The sequence below is a fragment of the Pisolithus orientalis genome (genome assembly GCF_024613125.1).
Source record: "Pisolithus orientalis strain OTSU chromosome Unknown F5J12scaffold_8, whole genome shotgun sequence".
In the NCBI taxonomy this organism is placed as follows: domain Eukaryota; kingdom Fungi; phylum Basidiomycota; class Agaricomycetes; order Boletales; family Pisolithaceae; genus Pisolithus; species Pisolithus orientalis.
This window is the reverse complement of record NW_026260789.1, coordinates 1,264,557-1,281,290: the sequence shown is the minus strand read 5'-3', so window position 1 is coordinate 1,281,290 and position 16,734 is coordinate 1,264,557. Positions and strand designations below refer to the sequence as shown.

At 50.6% G+C, this 16,734-nt stretch overlaps 7 protein-coding genes across 7 annotated transcripts; 2 read left to right on the top strand and 5 right to left on the bottom strand.

Annotated features, from left to right (window-relative positions):
- Nucleotides 1–535: 535 nt before the first annotated feature.
- F5J12DRAFT_972215 (GTP-binding protein) lies at nucleotides 536–1,563 on the bottom strand (the record flags this gene model as incomplete). The annotated part of the gene is made up of 5 exons (XM_051750107.1): nucleotides 536–688; nucleotides 775–944; nucleotides 1,002–1,084; nucleotides 1,146–1,318; nucleotides 1,408–1,563. Coding segments are annotated over 5 exons (735 nt in total), but the record flags the coding sequence as incomplete, so codon positions are not given.
- Nucleotides 1,564–3,290: 1,727 nt separating this feature from the next.
- Nucleotides 3,291–6,415, bottom strand: F5J12DRAFT_820877 (uncharacterized protein). Its single transcript, XM_051745283.1, has 6 exons — nucleotides 5,979–6,415; nucleotides 4,970–5,776; nucleotides 4,704–4,905; nucleotides 4,531–4,646; nucleotides 3,710–4,415; nucleotides 3,291–3,620 (listed from the first exon to the last, which is right to left on the bottom strand). The coding sequence occupies exons 1-6, from the start codon at nucleotides 6,381–6,383 to the stop codon at nucleotides 3,520–3,522; spliced, it is 2,337 nt and encodes a 778-aa protein (XP_051602005.1). The 5' UTR covers nucleotides 6,384–6,415; the 3' UTR covers nucleotides 3,291–3,519.
- Nucleotides 6,416–6,512: 97 nt separating this feature from the next.
- F5J12DRAFT_972210 (uncharacterized protein) lies at nucleotides 6,513–7,200 on the bottom strand (the record flags this gene model as incomplete). The annotated part of the gene is made up of 1 exon (XM_051750106.1): nucleotides 6,513–7,200. A coding segment is annotated over one exon (684 nt), but the record flags the coding sequence as incomplete, so codon positions are not given.
- A 236-nt stretch (nucleotides 7,201–7,436) lies between these two features.
- Nucleotides 7,437–9,434, top strand: F5J12DRAFT_781666 (uncharacterized protein; the record flags this gene model as incomplete). Its single annotated transcript, XM_051742584.1, has 5 exons — nucleotides 7,437–7,776; nucleotides 7,842–7,967; nucleotides 8,217–8,489; nucleotides 8,546–8,732; nucleotides 8,855–9,434. The coding sequence occupies 5 exons, from the start codon at nucleotides 7,437–7,439 to the stop codon at nucleotides 9,432–9,434; spliced, it is 1,506 nt and encodes a 501-aa protein (XP_051602003.1).
- A 566-nt stretch (nucleotides 9,435–10,000) lies between these two features.
- F5J12DRAFT_766712 (uncharacterized protein) lies at nucleotides 10,001–10,442 on the bottom strand (the record flags this gene model as incomplete). The annotated part of the gene is made up of 2 exons (XM_051742197.1): nucleotides 10,319–10,442; nucleotides 10,001–10,255 (listed from the first exon to the last, which is right to left on the bottom strand). Exons 1-2 carry the CDS (start codon nucleotides 10,421–10,423, stop codon nucleotides 10,001–10,003), a joined length of 360 nt encoding a protein of 119 aa, XP_051602002.1. The 5' UTR covers nucleotides 10,424–10,442.
- A 1,037-nt stretch (nucleotides 10,443–11,479) lies between these two features.
- Nucleotides 11,480–11,776, bottom strand: F5J12DRAFT_717855 (uncharacterized protein; the record flags this gene model as incomplete). The annotated part of the gene is made up of 1 exon (XM_051741091.1): nucleotides 11,480–11,776. A coding segment is annotated over one exon (297 nt), but the record flags the coding sequence as incomplete, so codon positions are not given.
- Nucleotides 11,777–12,042: 266 nt separating this feature from the next.
- On the top strand, nucleotides 12,043–16,670 carry F5J12DRAFT_820855 (uncharacterized protein). Its single transcript, XM_051745282.1, has 9 exons — nucleotides 12,043–12,127; nucleotides 12,194–12,332; nucleotides 12,389–12,525; nucleotides 12,581–12,786; nucleotides 12,834–12,884; nucleotides 12,934–13,132; nucleotides 13,189–13,335; nucleotides 13,381–14,894; nucleotides 14,952–16,670. Exons 1-9 carry the CDS (start codon nucleotides 12,109–12,111, stop codon nucleotides 16,566–16,568), a joined length of 4,029 nt encoding a protein of 1,342 aa, XP_051602000.1. The 5' UTR covers nucleotides 12,043–12,108; the 3' UTR covers nucleotides 16,569–16,670.
- The last annotated feature ends 64 nt before the right edge of the window (nucleotides 16,671–16,734 follow it).

Sequence of the window (16,734 nt, the reverse complement as noted above, 5' to 3'; positions counted from 1 at the left end):
ACTCACTCCCTATCAACCCATGACACCATGTTACCATGGGTGGGAGCAAACATGGTTAGTATGCATACACTGCCACCTTTTCATGGTTCCACTCACCAACTATCCACCCACATCCACAAGGGTGGGAGTAAATATGTCAGCATGCATCCATATTCACCTTCATGAATCTACCCACTTGCTATCAACCCATGTCAGCAAGGGTGAGAGCAAGCAACATCAGCATGCTTCTCCATCACCTGCAATGACTCCACTCACATGCTATGATCCCATGTCCCCAAGGGTGGGAACAACATCATCAGTATGCAATTACATAACCTGCCATGGCTCCACTCACATACTATCACCCCCAGAGGATGGAAATGGGTCAGCATACATTCATCACTTCCAAGAATGAACCTCTCATTCATACATATGGAAACCAAGTTGCCAGAGCAGCAGCCAGTTTTGCTGGCTCCCAATGACCTAATCTCTGCTCCATGCATCCTTTCAATGTCCTTCATCATGTCAATACAAGTCAGAGCTTCCACTTCAACACTTACTTCATTACAGCAAACTCAATGCAGAGTGCCAAACCAGACTGTTGTGTTGATATAAGAAGCTTTTGCTGGCTTTCTTCATTCAGGGCATTTGCTGTACATTTCAGCAGGGAAGTAAAATCTGCTCCTTCTTGCTGCATTCCTGTATTGTCCTTTGATTAGGTCTGCAACATATCAGGGCAATGATAGAGCACTTCCCTGTCAATGGCAGGATGTCATGTGGTGGAAACTTCAAAACATTCAACCACTTTTTCACCTTTGCAAGATTCTCATCCACCATCCTTCCCTGTATCTCAGCAACCCTTATCCTTCTATCTGCTTCACCTATCTCTAACTGTAGCCCCTCAATCTCCTGAATGGCATCAAGCTCCAAAGTGTCTGCCTTTGTTAACAGCACAATCACAGGCACTATGGGAGCCCTCAATTCTACACAAGGATGCATAACAAGACACCATATAGACATACCATGGCCTGTGCCACATTCATTAAAAAACTTCCTTTCAGCAGCTAAGACCATCCTGTGGCACTCATTCAATGGAATGCAAAACCTGGATCATCAATTCATGAAGAACACATCACTCTACCCTGGGTCAGTCATGAAACTCTCACCAGATAGCATGTATCCTCTTCTCCAGCTTGGGGGTCTTGGCACAATCCATTACAAATTCTCTCATCTTCTCAAACTGTGCCTCACTGCCAGATTCAAAACCACAGGAGTCATGAAAAACAAAGTGAGGATTACTCTTAAACACCATCTCATACTCAATGTTGTGGTGTCCACGCTGAAACCATCAATAGCATGTTGCATGCAATCTTGAGCAAAATCTCACCCCCAGTGAACCTTCAACTCGAGCAGCATCAACCTAAACACAGCCAACCACATTGACAAGGCACAAGGAATTACAGTACATTCCACATACCTTCCTTCACCATCAAAAACCTCTGGTTGATCTGTGGTGTTGCAGAGCCTCTGCAGGATAGTTGTTTTACCTGCATTTGCTCTGCCCACGACAAGGATACGAAAACGATGGATGTGATTGATTCTCTCTCTAGCTTGGGTGGGATTCAAGCGATAAGTAGAAGCTGTTACCAGTTATTGATACTGTTAGATTTCCCCCACCATCACAAGGAACACACATACCGGTGGGTACCCCTTCAGTTGATGCCGGAGCAGCATCATCCACACTGTCTTGGGGAAAATGCGCACGTGGACGCCGCCATGAGCACCATAATGCGCTGAAACACCCGGGAACCATGAACGATACGGAAATGAGAAATGACAGCTGAAAACGAAGTCGTCGAACGTCCTGGGCTGCAGAGAACGGTGTCGATGGTGGGCGAGTGTGACAAGGTGCGACAGCGCGCCTATCGATATGAAGGTGGGCACTACAGGTGAAAACCTGAGTCATCCCGAACTGAATGGACCGCAGTGCTGCAACAGTTAGCAACCCTTTCACTGTTCGGTGTCCCCCCACCTACCCCTCGCTGTACTGCGCTGCGCCGTGCTCCCTGGATATACAAGACCAGAAACACCGCGCACAAATGCGAAATCCAAGTTCGCAGTAGCAGGGTTCTCACTGTCGACGAAGGAATACAAGAGATCCGATGGCGACGCATATTGTTAAAACAAGGAGGTATGCGCAAAAAAAAGTATGTCCCTTAAAAACGATATCGTGTTTCAGTGTATCGGATGCATTTGACTCCGATTTTACTGTCAGACCGAGAAAGGGAACCCGGGGGCCAAAAAGATGGGAACCTGAGAGAGGTAGCTATAGTTCATCCAGCAGTTTGAAAGTGACGGCATCGCACGCCTGCCTGTCACGTTACGTTGGACAGATATCGCGCGGGAGGCCTTGAGGACTGGTTTCAATGCTGAAAACAGCACCGCCTGACGTTGACCACGATGATAGTGCCAATGTGAAGTCAGTGTTCAGTTCTGAAGACTAGAGTATGCCAATCACTCTGACGCGCCGGTCCACTAAGGACGAGTCAATCGGTTACCGATCCTCCATGTACTCCCATATTCATATTCATACTGCTGCTGATGGCCCATCATGGAAGTGGTATCACCCTACTACGCCTTGACGCAGTCTCGAGGTAACACGCTAGTCGCAGATCCCCTCCTATCAATGGCCAGTTCTCTCCCAGAACGCACAGATGCTCGGGTACTGGCTTCTGCTTTGGGTACTCCTCGGGACGGTTTGCCGACCCGCGTCCGTGGTGGATGATCCAGGTGGCCCCCGTGGTCAAGCAGGACTACCGTTGTCTAGCCTACCACCCACCCATGTTTACAACGTACGTGCTTTTTTGTCTGTGTCTCGACTCCGTTTCTTGATGAGATGATCAGAGTTCTCGAGGAACGCGACAATCTTGAACAATGGAGGATGCAAACGCACTCTATCGTTTCCGCTCGCGTGTTCCAAGTCGCACCCAGAGAAACGGACACACAAGAAAGGGAATGGGAGTAATTTGAAACGCTCTCGCTGCCATACGGCATCCCATTCGGTCGACTCACTACTCTTCCTTATTCTTCGCAGCCACATTCTCCATCTACCACGTCCCTCCTGCGCACTGAGACTTCATCATTGCCTCAGACGTTCCAGGCTGTATATTTATAGCTTCCAGCTCTAGTGCCCTAATTCGTTAGCTGCGTATTCGTTCACCGCCTAGATTTCGATCCGAATGCAGAGTCTCTGCGATACCACACGTTCAGGAGGGAACTCGTTGGAGGCAAGGGACACTTCTACGCGGTTAAAACCACCACCGTACAGTAAGCAGTAAGCACTACCAATGCAATAGTGATCGTAATGTCCAAACCGGTTATCCTACACTTTCACGGATGCCTAGATGTCAATGAGTGCGATTGCGAAGGGAAGGGGGGAAGTTGTTTGATAAGATAGCAAAGCATCGATCGTCTATGTGGCACAGCAGTGCAAGCAATGCGCCTTCCAAGTCCGAAAAGAGCCCTTATGACTATAATACATCAGTTACCCATCCGAACAGCATCGACTGCAGATCGATACAACGCGTTAAACTCTCCCTGTTTCTGTACCCGTTTTTCCTTACCCGCGCGCTTGAATAATTCTACAAAACCGAAACAGGTCAACGACCCGCCAAAGTTGTTGTTGTCAATGTCAAACTGGGATAGCAGCAGCCAGATGCGATGCGCTCACCGAGAAACCTTTCCCCCACCCATAGCCGCAACGCCGCATTCCCTACTCCACATACACTTGGCTCGGACTCCGTTCCAGCAGGTTTCTTCTCGCTCGCACCCATACCCGCACCTAACGTCTCGCAAACAGCTAAAACCTCCATAGCGTGCTCCGGCGCCGTATGTACGTATTGCGCACCTACAACCGCAAGCACGAGTGCACGCATGTGATTGTCGCCTGCAGAACCAGATAGCGCGAGAGCATGTTTCAGAAGCGATTTGGATCGAATGATTTGAGAAGGTGAGAGTGCTGCTGAGAGAAGCTCCGCAAGGGCAGGGAGAGGTGCGGAAGCGCTCGCTGAACAACGTGCGATGGCATCTTTTGTGAGCGCTATTGTCGATTCGTCCAGGTAAGGCGCGTGTGATTCTTCGCCCATCACAATAGGAGAATCGGAAGCCATATTCGGTGCCGCCTGTTTAGCAACAAGCCCGATACGGAGAAGTGCTTCGCCAGCTCTTGCAGCGGCAGCTACGAACCCACCCGTATTTACATTGGCCACACCAATAGGTCCTGCATCGGCAATATAAGCAGCAACGCGGTAGCACGTACCAGCTCGGGCAGTGTCCCCGATTCCGTGGGCGAGATGGGCATAGTGGAGCATTATGCGGGGCGCATATTCCGTGAAGAATCCATGTGTCCGGGTATGGGCTACGACGGTGTCGAGATACTGCGATGACGTAGGTGCATAATAGTCAAGTAACTTTGAACGCGTTACATACCTTTTCAGCAGCGTCGAATTCGCATCGTTGTATCGATACCTAGTATACGTCAGAATAGGACACGTTTAGTTGACACGAGGGCAGCCTTACAGCAGCCAGTTCGCACAGCAAATCCGCTTCGATCCTGAGCGTACTCTGATCGATATTCTCCACATCTCCATATGAAGACCAAGGCGGGACTTGATAGCGTAAGCGCAAGTGCATCTCAAAATGAACAGAGAACGAAAGAACTTTACCATTTATCTCGATTCCGCTGCCCCCATCTTCATCACATCCCGCTTTACATTGAACCATGCCAGACTCGGCAAACACTTTCTTCTTTGGACGTCGCCCGACGGGATCACGCTTCGCCACAGCGGAGATGAGGAACGTAAGTAGGAAGATCACTCGAGGGTGGCTGACTCGGAGGTGTATCGGAGGGCACGGAGAGAGGGGAACCTATAGTAATCAGCAACCACGAATTTAGATGTCATACTAGGAAGTTAACGGGCCAAACACCAACCTCCACGAGACCGTCAGAGCCGACACCTCCGACTGGTGCACCGCTATCCATTAGAAAATGGAGGGCAGCCAGGCGAGGTTCAGTAGCTCGCGCACGTCCGCCATGTGTATGGTAGACGATGCCGAGCATAAGCGTGTGAACGGTAAGTGCAGCAGTCAAGGGATCTTCCTCGGCGTCCTGTACGTCTGCGGGTGGCTGTTGTTCCGTCAATGTTTTGTTGTCAGACTCCGTCTGAGGCCTTGACTGCGATGCCACACTATCGTGCACTTCCTGAGCAGTTATCGAGTACGAGCGCGTCAAAAATTCAGAAGCCTCCCTCTTCATCCCACGTTCCTGACCACCTTCCTTAGTACCGTCGCCATCGTCGAAAACCAACGACAACAGTTTCTCGGCACCTTCTAGCGCATCTCCTACCATGTCCCACATCTCAGCCGCAACCAACACTCGTAGGCGCAACACGGCGACTAGCTTCAACATCGAGAAGTGCTGGTTCTGTGCAGCGATTGCTGAGAGGTTTATCAAAGCAGTTAGAGCAGCCTGTACTTCTGGAGGATTCGTATGTGGCTGGATGGAAACAGACGAATCCGCACCCTTGCCATGAGAAAATGGAGATGCGGGCGGGGAGGATGTAAGCTGGGTTATGAGGGCGAGATGGGCCGCATATACGATTGTAGGAGGGTCCGATGGAACGAAGGTGGATATCAATCTACGGAGCACAGCACGTGCAAACCTCGTATTGGATCGCCAAAATGCAAAGTGGGCGTTTAGTAGCGAGAGATGGTGACGGAGATGTCTAAGAATGGGGTGCTGGAGAAGCAATGAACAAGATACTCGTATATATGCGCATCTTCCATACCTTCTGTGCAAGTAAGAGCTTCGGGAACCCGAGTAAGAGAGATAAGAGAGGGACAGAGATCCGAACTTACCCCCTTCCCAATTGCTTTCTCGACCTTCGTGAGATGGTGAATAGTGGAAGCGGACACGATCCTCTTCAGATAAACACACTCACTTCTTCTTCGAGTCCCATTGTCCAATCATGTTCAGCTGTCTTACAAAACCCGCTCCTGATAACCCGCATACCCACCTCTGCGAGAGCTGTCCACGCATAGCACTCCACGTCAGGGGCCAGAGCTGGCAGTTGCAAACACAACCGTATTGACTTTAGAGACAAGAAAAGGGACAAGGCATATTTTTCGTGTGCCGGGGGATGCAAGAGAAGCGCTGGCAAGGCCAGGAGTAACACATGGGGTGGCAGAGGCTTCAAGCCCGGCGACGGCGGAGGTCGAGACAGTGGTACAGAAGCAGATGACAACAACACTGATGGACAGTGTGTATCTGACGCTTGTTCCGGAGAATCTACGAGATTTGGGTCCGTGCGCAGTCTTTTCTGCGGCCTTGGGTTTATGTCGACCATGAGAGTAATGAGGTGGAGTGTGACTACTGACGCGTGACACGACTAATTACGAAGTGTGACATGTCGCGTCATAGGCTCAGATCTCAGATCTCAGATCCCAATTCCAACATTCAAGCATCCTATTCAGCCCCTCCTAGTGCACGTCTATTAGCAAAATAACAGCAACGAATCTACACACACGTACCACACACTTCTGCCCTACCAATGCCGCGAATTCCTCCGCCCTGTTCTCGGGTGACATATCAAGCACATCTTCCAACGTCCTCCCACACAACATTACAAATGCTGCAAAGGCATTCATACCATCCACCCCCACAAGATCTCCTTCGCCTTCCATTTCCTCTTCTTCCAGCCACTCCCTGTCTCCCCATAGCACGCCTGCTCCCCCTTGCTCAGCCCTCGCACAGGCTTCCTTGCCGAAACATCTTACCACCTTTGCGGCTTCTTCGATTGCATTTGCAAATGCCCATATAACCGAACACCTATTATCTTTTGTCCCGCACCCCTCCGCAATACTCACAATCCTTCTCAACCTTCTAATAGCTTTGAGGATCGGAGGAGTATATGCGTTCAGCCCCAAGCCACCTCGATCTCCACTCTTATCATTCGCTCGGTAGCTTCTTGCGCTCGGATATGCCTCGAACACGACAAGAATCTCATCGTATCGCCATGACTCACTCGATATCCTCTCTGCGAATGCCTCAATTTGCGCAGGCAAGGCAAACAAGGGCGCAAAGATGATTGCCCGGCCCGGATCGACGATGATATCGCACCACCCGAGGGAATACCGTTCGGCTACAAACACTCTACACGCGTCGCCCGTGATAACTCAGCTAGCGAGACACAAAACGCCCAAATTCGGTTGTACAGGAGCCCTGGCCTCCATCCCGCGGACTAGGTCGTCGTTGCAGGATCATTTGATCCTAAAACCCGTCGCCAACGAGGTGATCACAGAGCTTCCTACTCCGGATATAAATGAGGTCTTGTGAGTAAAGTGTAGTCGGAGTGACCTTGTTTACCGACGCATTGTTGCCTGGGGACGTTCGGTACAAGATGGATGCAGCAACACAGGCGAACGTCCGGTCTTTGTTACAAGCAATATCCAAGCCTCACGAAAATGCATCAGACGGACTGCATGTTGCCAACTTCTTGAGGTCCGAGTCACCAACCCGCCACATTTCTCCCTTAGATTCGCCCCCACTCTTTCCGCGCGACAGTGGAACGGACAATCAATTAGCACGGAAACACGAAAAAATATGTGAGAGGACTCCTGGCCTCAATTGCGCGGCTGACGGCGCCATAGTACCTACACTTGAGCACGCGGTTGAACAAGTCATCGAAGAGGAGGAAGGCGGTTTGCATGGACAGCACATGGAGGTAGTGAACGGATGGTGTGCGTCGATACCAACGTTGTGTTGCTGCGTACCCGACATTGGAAAATGACATCTCTCTTGATAGGTGCATACGTTGTTTCTTCGCCGCTGCCCTACCGCTCGGATTCACCGTCGGATAACGACGTGGACGAGCTATGGGACATGTCACCACCACAATCACCGCCCACCTCGTTGGCTGCTGATAAGATGGGTATGTTACTCATTTTTTCTGCGGCCGGAACGTTGCGACATATCCGTGACGCTCCCCCCTTTTAGAAGAGATCGAAATACCCAGGACTAGGATGTTTGGGCGTGGAAGCGAAAGCCATAGGAATGCAATACCTGATGTCGTTGGATAGAGGTGCATTCACCTTTCCTCTCGTTGCACAGCGCGCATTTTGTCATGCGTCTTTATATACTTATCTGTTCGGTTGTAGCGCTGGGTCTTTCATCACATTAGTCATCTCACCTACGCCCGTTCCGGCGGCCAAGACATACAGGGTCCCCCCTCTCAGTCCCGCCAATTCGATGCTCGGGCAACCTCCATCAACCACCGCAGAGCATGATCAAATCGTGGATGTAAAGATACCTCCCGTCATCGACGCAGTTGTAGACGCAGATTCGGAAGCGGGTCTCGACGCCACCCTAACGAAGATTTGTGCGTTGCCTCGTGACCCAGTGGCTTATATTTTGGAGGAGAAACTGGACGAAAAAGATGTACTGTTGATGGATGGTGAGGCCTCTGGCTACTTGTGTTCCTGCTGTGATTCCTAACCTTTGCACACACAGTGCCAGCTCTCCAGCCACCTACGAAACGTCCAAGAACGGACTTTCCACAACGGATGGCGAACCTGGTGGCATCAGAGAGGGGAACTAAAGTAGTCACTGGTGTCGTGGAAGAAAAGACCGCCGGCATGTCGCTATTTTTGGAACCTGTGAAGGGATTGAAGGCCTTGTCACTTAATCTATCACGGGTGTGCGTTTCCTTTCGATCGATGGTTTCTGCAATTGTGGGTCGTCGCTTTCGCTATTGGCATCGCAAGCGCCTCCTACTAGTAATTTCTTTCCGATGAATGCGAAATGCTGAAAGTTTGATAGGCCATTTAAATTCGGACCATCGATCCCTACAGACGAAGAAGTTGCAGGGGTCGATGACGCGTTGGATGGGATCAAGGCCGGTACAACGGGTGCTATCAGTGCTTTGGATGTCCAAGAAGACAGGGCGAGCGCAGCCAAAGTTTTACGAGGATTCGAAGGGTTGGGTGCGAGTCCTACCCCAGCATGCAGACAATCCAAAGACGAGGAAGTGGAGTACGTGCTTGCTCGGTGGGAGAGGGATAAGATTGCAGGGGGAGGGCCAAATAAAGAGGTTCGGAATGAGAATAGGGAAACAGATGGCACCAGTGCCGAAAAGGCGGAGATGAACTGGTATAACGAGGAGCTCGATGAATGTCAAGCCGTGGAAGATAACGACATGAATTCATGCCTTGATGCAGACCAATGCTCTGGTTCGGTTGAATGCGCGGCGCCTCGAGTCATAACTGCGAATCCGTCCTACAACGTGGGGTATGGAGATCATTACCGGGGCAAAACAGACGGTGTCAACATGGAAGATATCAGTCGCTTCGGTGGTGTCCACAGAGATAGGAGCACGCACGGTACTGAGTTTCACCCGTAGTTCATGTCCCAGTCACCCGCGAGCACGCCTCATCCGGAAGGACCAATGGATTCCGTTGGATTCGTCGATCACGTTGCTGAGGATATCATACACAGTTTCGTGGAAGACCGGCAACATCTTAGTAGTACAAATCCAGAAAACCGATCTTCCAACTATACGCCAGAAATTTCTCGCGAAAAAATCAATTCGACCCGTGCTACAAAACGACGTAAACTTGATCGCCTCGTCCCTATCTCTACAAGAGGCCTCTTCGTGACATTCATCGGACTTCGCAATAAGGGTATCGTGCCCTTACCTGCGTCGTTGCCAGATCGTCCTGAGACACCACACATGCAAGCGCCGCTAGTCCTCGCAGAGTCACCACCGAAAATAATCGCTGACGAGGTCATCGATCAAAACACGGTTATACTCCCACCACACTGGATCGATGCGACGACAGCTCATCGATACATGGCATCTTTATTGATGATTCAAAGACGCGCCATCGTTCAGGAATTACAGGGTGACATTGGTCTACACAACTCGGAAAGTTTGTTGTCTGTGTATCGTGTAATATTCGTGTATGACTATATGCGGGTGCCTGCCGACTTACAAGGATCACTTTGTGGTTCGAAACAGCATTTCTCGGATCTGAGTTCGGTGAGCGGCGGAAAGACATCTCTGATGAGGTCGATTGCGCCTTGTGGGGCAGGCCATCGTTCTTGATACGGTGTAAGGTTGAGCGAGTCCAAGTGCTTGGCGAGCGCCTCGAACGGGTCTGTAGGGAGTAAGAAAGACGTGGCGTCTGCCAATGGCACGGAGGCCAGCGTCTCGAGCAGGATCTATGCGTGCGTGCTCAGTGTATTAGCGGGTGTTTTTATGTACAGAGCGATGATAACACATACCTGCTCCACTCCCTGTTCCGTGTATTCGACATAGTCAGTAGTGAGATGTGCACGTGCATATGGTAAGAGAATGTCGCGAATGTGTGGGTCGTCGTATGGGTCCATCACATATCATATCCCTTCCTCGACACGGCTGTCGTTACTTACCCTAGGTGTTGCCGAGTGATCGCAGATCGAATAGGGGTCCATCTTTATTGCCATCTATGGAATGCGTAGTATTGCAGTCGATCACCGGGTCCGTAGCGGAAGCATATGGAGTACTTCGCTCCCCATCTATGTACATAGGGGTTAATTTATACACTTATTGACCTGATACTATCGATTGGAGGGTATATGTGGATACAAGAACGAGACAACAGGTTAATGATGGTCAAAGGTAAAAATAGAAAGAGGGCTAAGGTGCGTCCGAGTAGATTGCATAAAAAAGGTTCCAGATAATGAATTCTCTATCGACTATATGAACCAGGGTTCTAAGGAGCGAATAGGTGACTCCGGGGACTGAATGTGGACGTCACTTGGAGGGTATGCGCGTTGAAAGCTATTAGGTAGTGAGTCAGGTATGTGACCATAGCAGGGAGTGTCTCGCCACGGTGATATGGTGTCCCAGGCGGGCTGTGTCACTAGTCTAGGATTGGGCTGCACGCACTGGTGAAAGTCGGGGGCGCTGGATGACCTGTGCCAAATCATGCACCTCCGCTGAGATATTTTGGTCTGGTTACGCGCGAGATCTTCCAGCCTTCTTGAGATGGGCGTCCACGCTCGCGTCATATCACCTGGATTGAGTAGCGTTCGCCGGTTCTTCACTTGCCGAAGTTCGAGGTATTGTTCGGCCTGAGGGCCCTTTCAAATTTGGTGGTTCATTTATTTTACGTGAATATGGGAGCACGAAGGTGTGTTCAGGCAAAGGTGATGTTCGCGCGGCATCAATAGCACCGTGCGGTTAGGTTAATGTTAAACGTTGTTAGGACTCCATGTGAAACGACACTCACCGTTCTATGTCTCGTCTGTTGTCCTTGAAGTCTAGCTATCTAGCTATCGCACTGATCAGCGAGTCATTGATGATTGGATATTAAAATGCTCCGTAGGCGGGCAGTTGTGCCAGTCGGCCCTAACTCAACTTGCATAGTGCAAAAAGACTCGTTCACCACGCTCTTCTCCCAGTCATAGCTCGTGCGTTTCTATGTAGAAAAAGAATCGATGGAAGGCACCTATAACTCTGGCGGGCCACTTGGTCAATTGGAGCTGAGCCAGGAAATAGTTCTTCGCGATCAAGAACTCGATGAAAGAGAGATCGTAGTCGAGTTTGACATGTTTCGAGTCCACTAGCCCTGCCGCGCCTTTTAGTCCCTCGCGTGTAAAGAACCGTAAGGAAGCATGTTTGAAAGCTTCAAGGCGATTGATCACGTACTCCGAGGGCCGTATCCATGGTACTGTTGGCACCATTTTGCCTGTATCGAAGGTTAGCTGGGGTGGGCTTGGTTGGAGCCTTACCCGAGCCTCCCATTCCCACTCCAGTGTTTCTAACGCCTGCTCTTGGGGAATTCCGGGTGTCGAAGTATGACTCTTAGAGGAGCCCGGAAATCGGGACGCCCTGGCCTGGTCATACTGCAAGAGTGTATGACCTCGCCTACTACGTCGTGCATAGCTGAATGACCTCAACGGCGTGATATTTACGTGTTTCGAAGCTGGAACTAAGTTCGGGGTTTATAGCAATAATATTGGTATTCTTCTCCATCGCATTTGAGCATTTGCCATTTTCAACTCTCAAAATCGTTGATGAATATTGAATCATGATCTTCGAAGTTACCGGTGAGAAGTTCAAACTGACAAATGTCAACGCCCGTCGCGATAGGCCTGTCTAACTTCGTAGGACAGTCGTCAAAGCCGAACTGCCAGCGCTCGCCAACGATTGGACCAAATGTTTTGTGCTAATCGTCGTTGATGGTAATGATGTGGCCAAGACAAAATCAACAAAAAAGCCGGGAGTGTTCGAGTGGCAGGAACACTTCGTACTGTATGTCCCGTCTCTGAGCATTTGAGAAAAGTCGATCGGATTTACGCATTGGTTAGAGCATCGGAAGCTGACGAAACTGTCTACCGATTCGAACTGAGGAAGAAAAGCACAGTATCTTTCCTCGGACATCAGCTGCTAGCCTCCACAGAGATGTCCTTGTCTGAACTTTTACTGAGAGCGCAGAAAGCCAGCCGTGAGTAACCTGTGAGCACTACGCCAAAAGGCGAAGCTGCTACGTACATCCGCAGATCTTGGTCAAAATATGTCCTTGCCTCTTCAGCCATCGAAGGGTAAGCTCTCGGGCCACGACGGGGCCTGGAATCTCTTCGTCCGGCTCGTGGTTCAGGACGTGCCTCATGTTGCTAAAGTCGAGCACCCACGGATTTCGCATTCTCTTTCAGAGGTTGTTGCTAAGCTCGAAGCCTTCATGCAGCTTGGGGATGCCCTTGCACAAGTGCGTGTTGCCACTCTCGTGCCTTACTTACAACTCAATTCATGCAGCTTCATCCTTACGCCTTCATCGCGTGGAGGACTGCAACTGCCGTTTACACGGTATTTCCTTACGCTTTCCGAATAGTACGTTTCCTGATGTCCTGCTGAGATCTTAAAAACCCAACTCGGCCAAGACGCCAGACTCGATGCTCTGGGATCTCTTATGAAAGATGCATACTTGTTCGTTGAGGATATTAAACCGTTTCCCGAGAAGATTCCCATGCTTGAGGAAACCATACGCAAACTCCTTGTCCAAACTTCTGAGTGCATCATGTTTGTCCAAGAATGCAGCGGCCACGGGTTTGCTAGTATGTTTCGCTCACTTGTTTCTCTATGTCCTTGATGAGTGATCTCCATTTAACAGAGAGGCTGGTGTCTACTGCGTGGGTGGATAGGCGGATCAACGATTTCACGGACAGCTTTACATCTCTCAAGCGGGCTTTGGAGTCCGGCGTAGCAGTGCAGACCACTATTGTCTCTTTTCGTATCGACGAAACCATCAAGCGCATTGGTGAGTACTGTTCTGTTCCATTTTCACTTTTAACAATCGTGCTAGTCAACATCCAAAACTTGATGAAGCTTAACCCGGTTGACATGGACGACCCATCGCGACCAGAGTGCCTGCCAAACACACGCATGGACGTCATAGGTGATATATATGATTGGGCAGCGACCCCGACTAGATCCAATGTCTTTTGGCTTCATGGTTTCCCCGGAGCTGGCAAGAGCACAATAGCCACTTCTGTTGCAAATCTGTTTAGGCAACAACGCCGCCTCGGTGCTTTCACCTTTTTCACACGCGGAGTAGAAGCTCGGAGCGATCCAGCGTCGCTCATTCGGACGATCGCATATCAACTTGGAGAATTTGACCCTCGAATCTGCGATGCAATCTCTCAGGTCATTGAAGAGACCCCTAGCATCAAGCAAGCACCTTTGCACTGGCAGTTTCAACGATTGCTTGCCGACCCGTTTCGATCTCTGGAAGATATCCAACACGAGGGACCTGTCCTCGTGGTCATCGACGCCCTTGACGAATGTGGTCGCACTGGTGCACGGAATGACCTCTTGACTGCCCTTGTCAGAGAGAGCATGCTCCTCCCACCAACACTGCGCATCTTCATCACTAGCCGTACAGAGAAGGACATCCACAGCGCCATTTCAACACATTCACACATAATCTCACGCGAGCTCGACCTTGCATCTGAAACTAACGAGCGTGATGTCAAAACGTATATTCACCACAAGATGGTAGCCATCCGTCTTCAGAATGAATACCTCGATCTCCCACCTGACTGGCCAGGTGCGTCTAGGGTGGATGCACTGACCTTGCGTGCATCCGGGCTATTTGTCTGGGCTGCGACTGCCTGCAGGTACGTGGAGAACGCACAGGATCCTGAGGAACGCCTTTCCCAGCTCCTGCGCTCCGAGGTACAAGCAGATTCTGAGTCCGCCCTTGATAATATCTACATCACTGCCCTGGAATCTGCAGGGAAGTGGAACGACAGTGCGTTCGCTGCTGACTTCCAGGAAATTTTGGGTATCGTAATCGTAGCCGAGAACCCATTGACACCCCCAACGATCGATATCCTTAATGCCGATTTTACGGGCGGGAGAAAGAAGCGGCCCTGTTTGCATACCATCCAGCACTTGAGCTGCCTTTTGCAGTGGGCAGCTGATAAGCCCGTTCGTGTTTTCCACCCTTCGTTCGCAGATTTCATCACAGAGCGTAGGCGGTGTGGGCGTGATGCTTGGCATATCAATAAATCGCATCATCACCTCCGTCTCGCACGCCAATGCATCGCTCGCCTGGCCGTAGCCCTGCAGAAGAATATCTGCCAAATAACGTTGTCGCGGTCTTTCGAGGTGCAAAACCTCCCGGATGCCACTGCTTATCCCTGCACACATTGGATCGACCATCTATGTGAGGTCCAGCGCAGCGAGCACTCACTTAGCCGGGAGATTGATGGTTTCTTGCGCCAGCATTTCTTGCATTGGGTGGAAGCGATGTCAGCAATTGGGCGGCCAAGGCAGACGATCACGTTAATGGATAAACTCAGGGAATGGGTTGATGTCAGTGTCGTCCTTCATACGTGTGTTTTCTTCGTGTTCTAAAAATGTTTCTTTCAGGCCAATTACAACCATGATGACTCGTTGCGTTCGTTTGTCAAGGACGCTGAACGCTTCTGCCAAGCATATGCACACGTATTCGAACGACATCCACTCCTCGTCTACCAGAGCGCACTCCCATTCACCCCTACTTCGTCTGTGATATACAAAACTTTCAACGAACCCACTCTGCCGCAGGTTGACGGGTTCCGCGACCAGTGGTCACCCCTGCTCACCGAGTTTAGCAAACCAGGAGAGGACGTAACGTCTGTTTCCTGTTCCAAAGACGGACGTTACATCGTGTCCTCCGGCACTCGCTCGATTTCTCTGTGGGATCATACCTCTTACGAACTGGTTACGACTATGCTGCCTGGCGCTCGCAACACCACCAACGTTGTCAAGTTCTCACGGGATAGTCAGCACATTGCAAGCGGCCATATGGACGGATCTGTGCGACTATGGGACGCACTCTCGGGGGAGGAGATATTACCAACAATGAAAGGTCACGGTGGGAGTGTGTATGCGCTCGATTTCTCCGAAGACGGCACACAACTGGTGTCTGCTGGGCAGGACAAAAATATCGTCCTGTGGGATGTACGGACGGGCGAAATGCATCGGGAACCATTGAGTGGACACACGAAAACGGTTCTTTGTCTCTGCTTCGCACACAGTGGAACCCGATTCGCCTCAGGTTCTCGTGACCGATTCATACGGATTTGGGACGCAGGGACCGGCAAGGAAGTCCTGCCACCCATACTATATCATGCCGGAGCGGTTAATGCACTAGTTTATACCCCAGATGGACGGCGACTGATCTCTGCTTCTGATGACAAAGTAATCTGTGTCTGGGACGCGAACAGCGGTACACTGCAACGATTGCCTGGAACGCTCAATGTACCTTTCATTCTTCGCGGACACAGTAGCGCCATTTACTCTCTTTCTATCTCACCTGATAGCACATTGCTCGTGTCGGCATCCAGGGATACCACCGCACGCCTCTGGGACATCCAAGCAGGTATGGAACTCCCCGCTCTGGTGCGGCAGCATCGTCTTCCGGTACGCTGTGCCACGTTTACGGCCGACGGCCGACGCATCGTAACGAGCTCTTTTAACGATCCCATTCTGCGTCTCTGGGACACTGAATCTACTGGGAGCATGGGTATTACGCGACGTCATAAGGGCCTCGTTGGATATGTGTCATTTTCATCTGATGGGCAACGGCTCGTATCGGGGGGGAAAGACTGTCGGGTGCGAGTGTGGGACGCGGAGACAGGGGCGATGACTGCGGAACTTTTTTTGGAGCGTGAGGTTTACCGGGTGGGGTTCTCTACGGATGGTTCGAAAATTTTAGCTTTGGACGATGCGAGGGCGGTATTCGCTTGGAAGTCAGACACCCATGAACCATTAATGGCCACTCCTGGCGATGCGCCGCGACTGGAAGGGTATAGGGGGCCTCTTTCCATCATCAGGAATCAGTGGATTGTCAATGCACGGACAGAGGAGGTGCTGTTGATGTTCCCAAACATGTCGCCTATCATGGCGAAAGCATCGTGTGGACATAGGTTTGCAGTTGGGACGGCGAACGGCGGTGTCGTCATTGTGAGATTTCATGGCGTGGAGGCTGAACGTAAACTTTGACGTTTGCTATACCTTTGGAATTCTGCGAACAATCACTTACCAGCTTGTACTTGCATTTCGCAGAATAGTACCGGAAAAGAAAGAAATATCTCGTTAAGCGATCCTCTATTCGTAATCCAAAACTCGCAAGCCCAAACGGTATTACAAGCTCTCCCATCACGTCGCA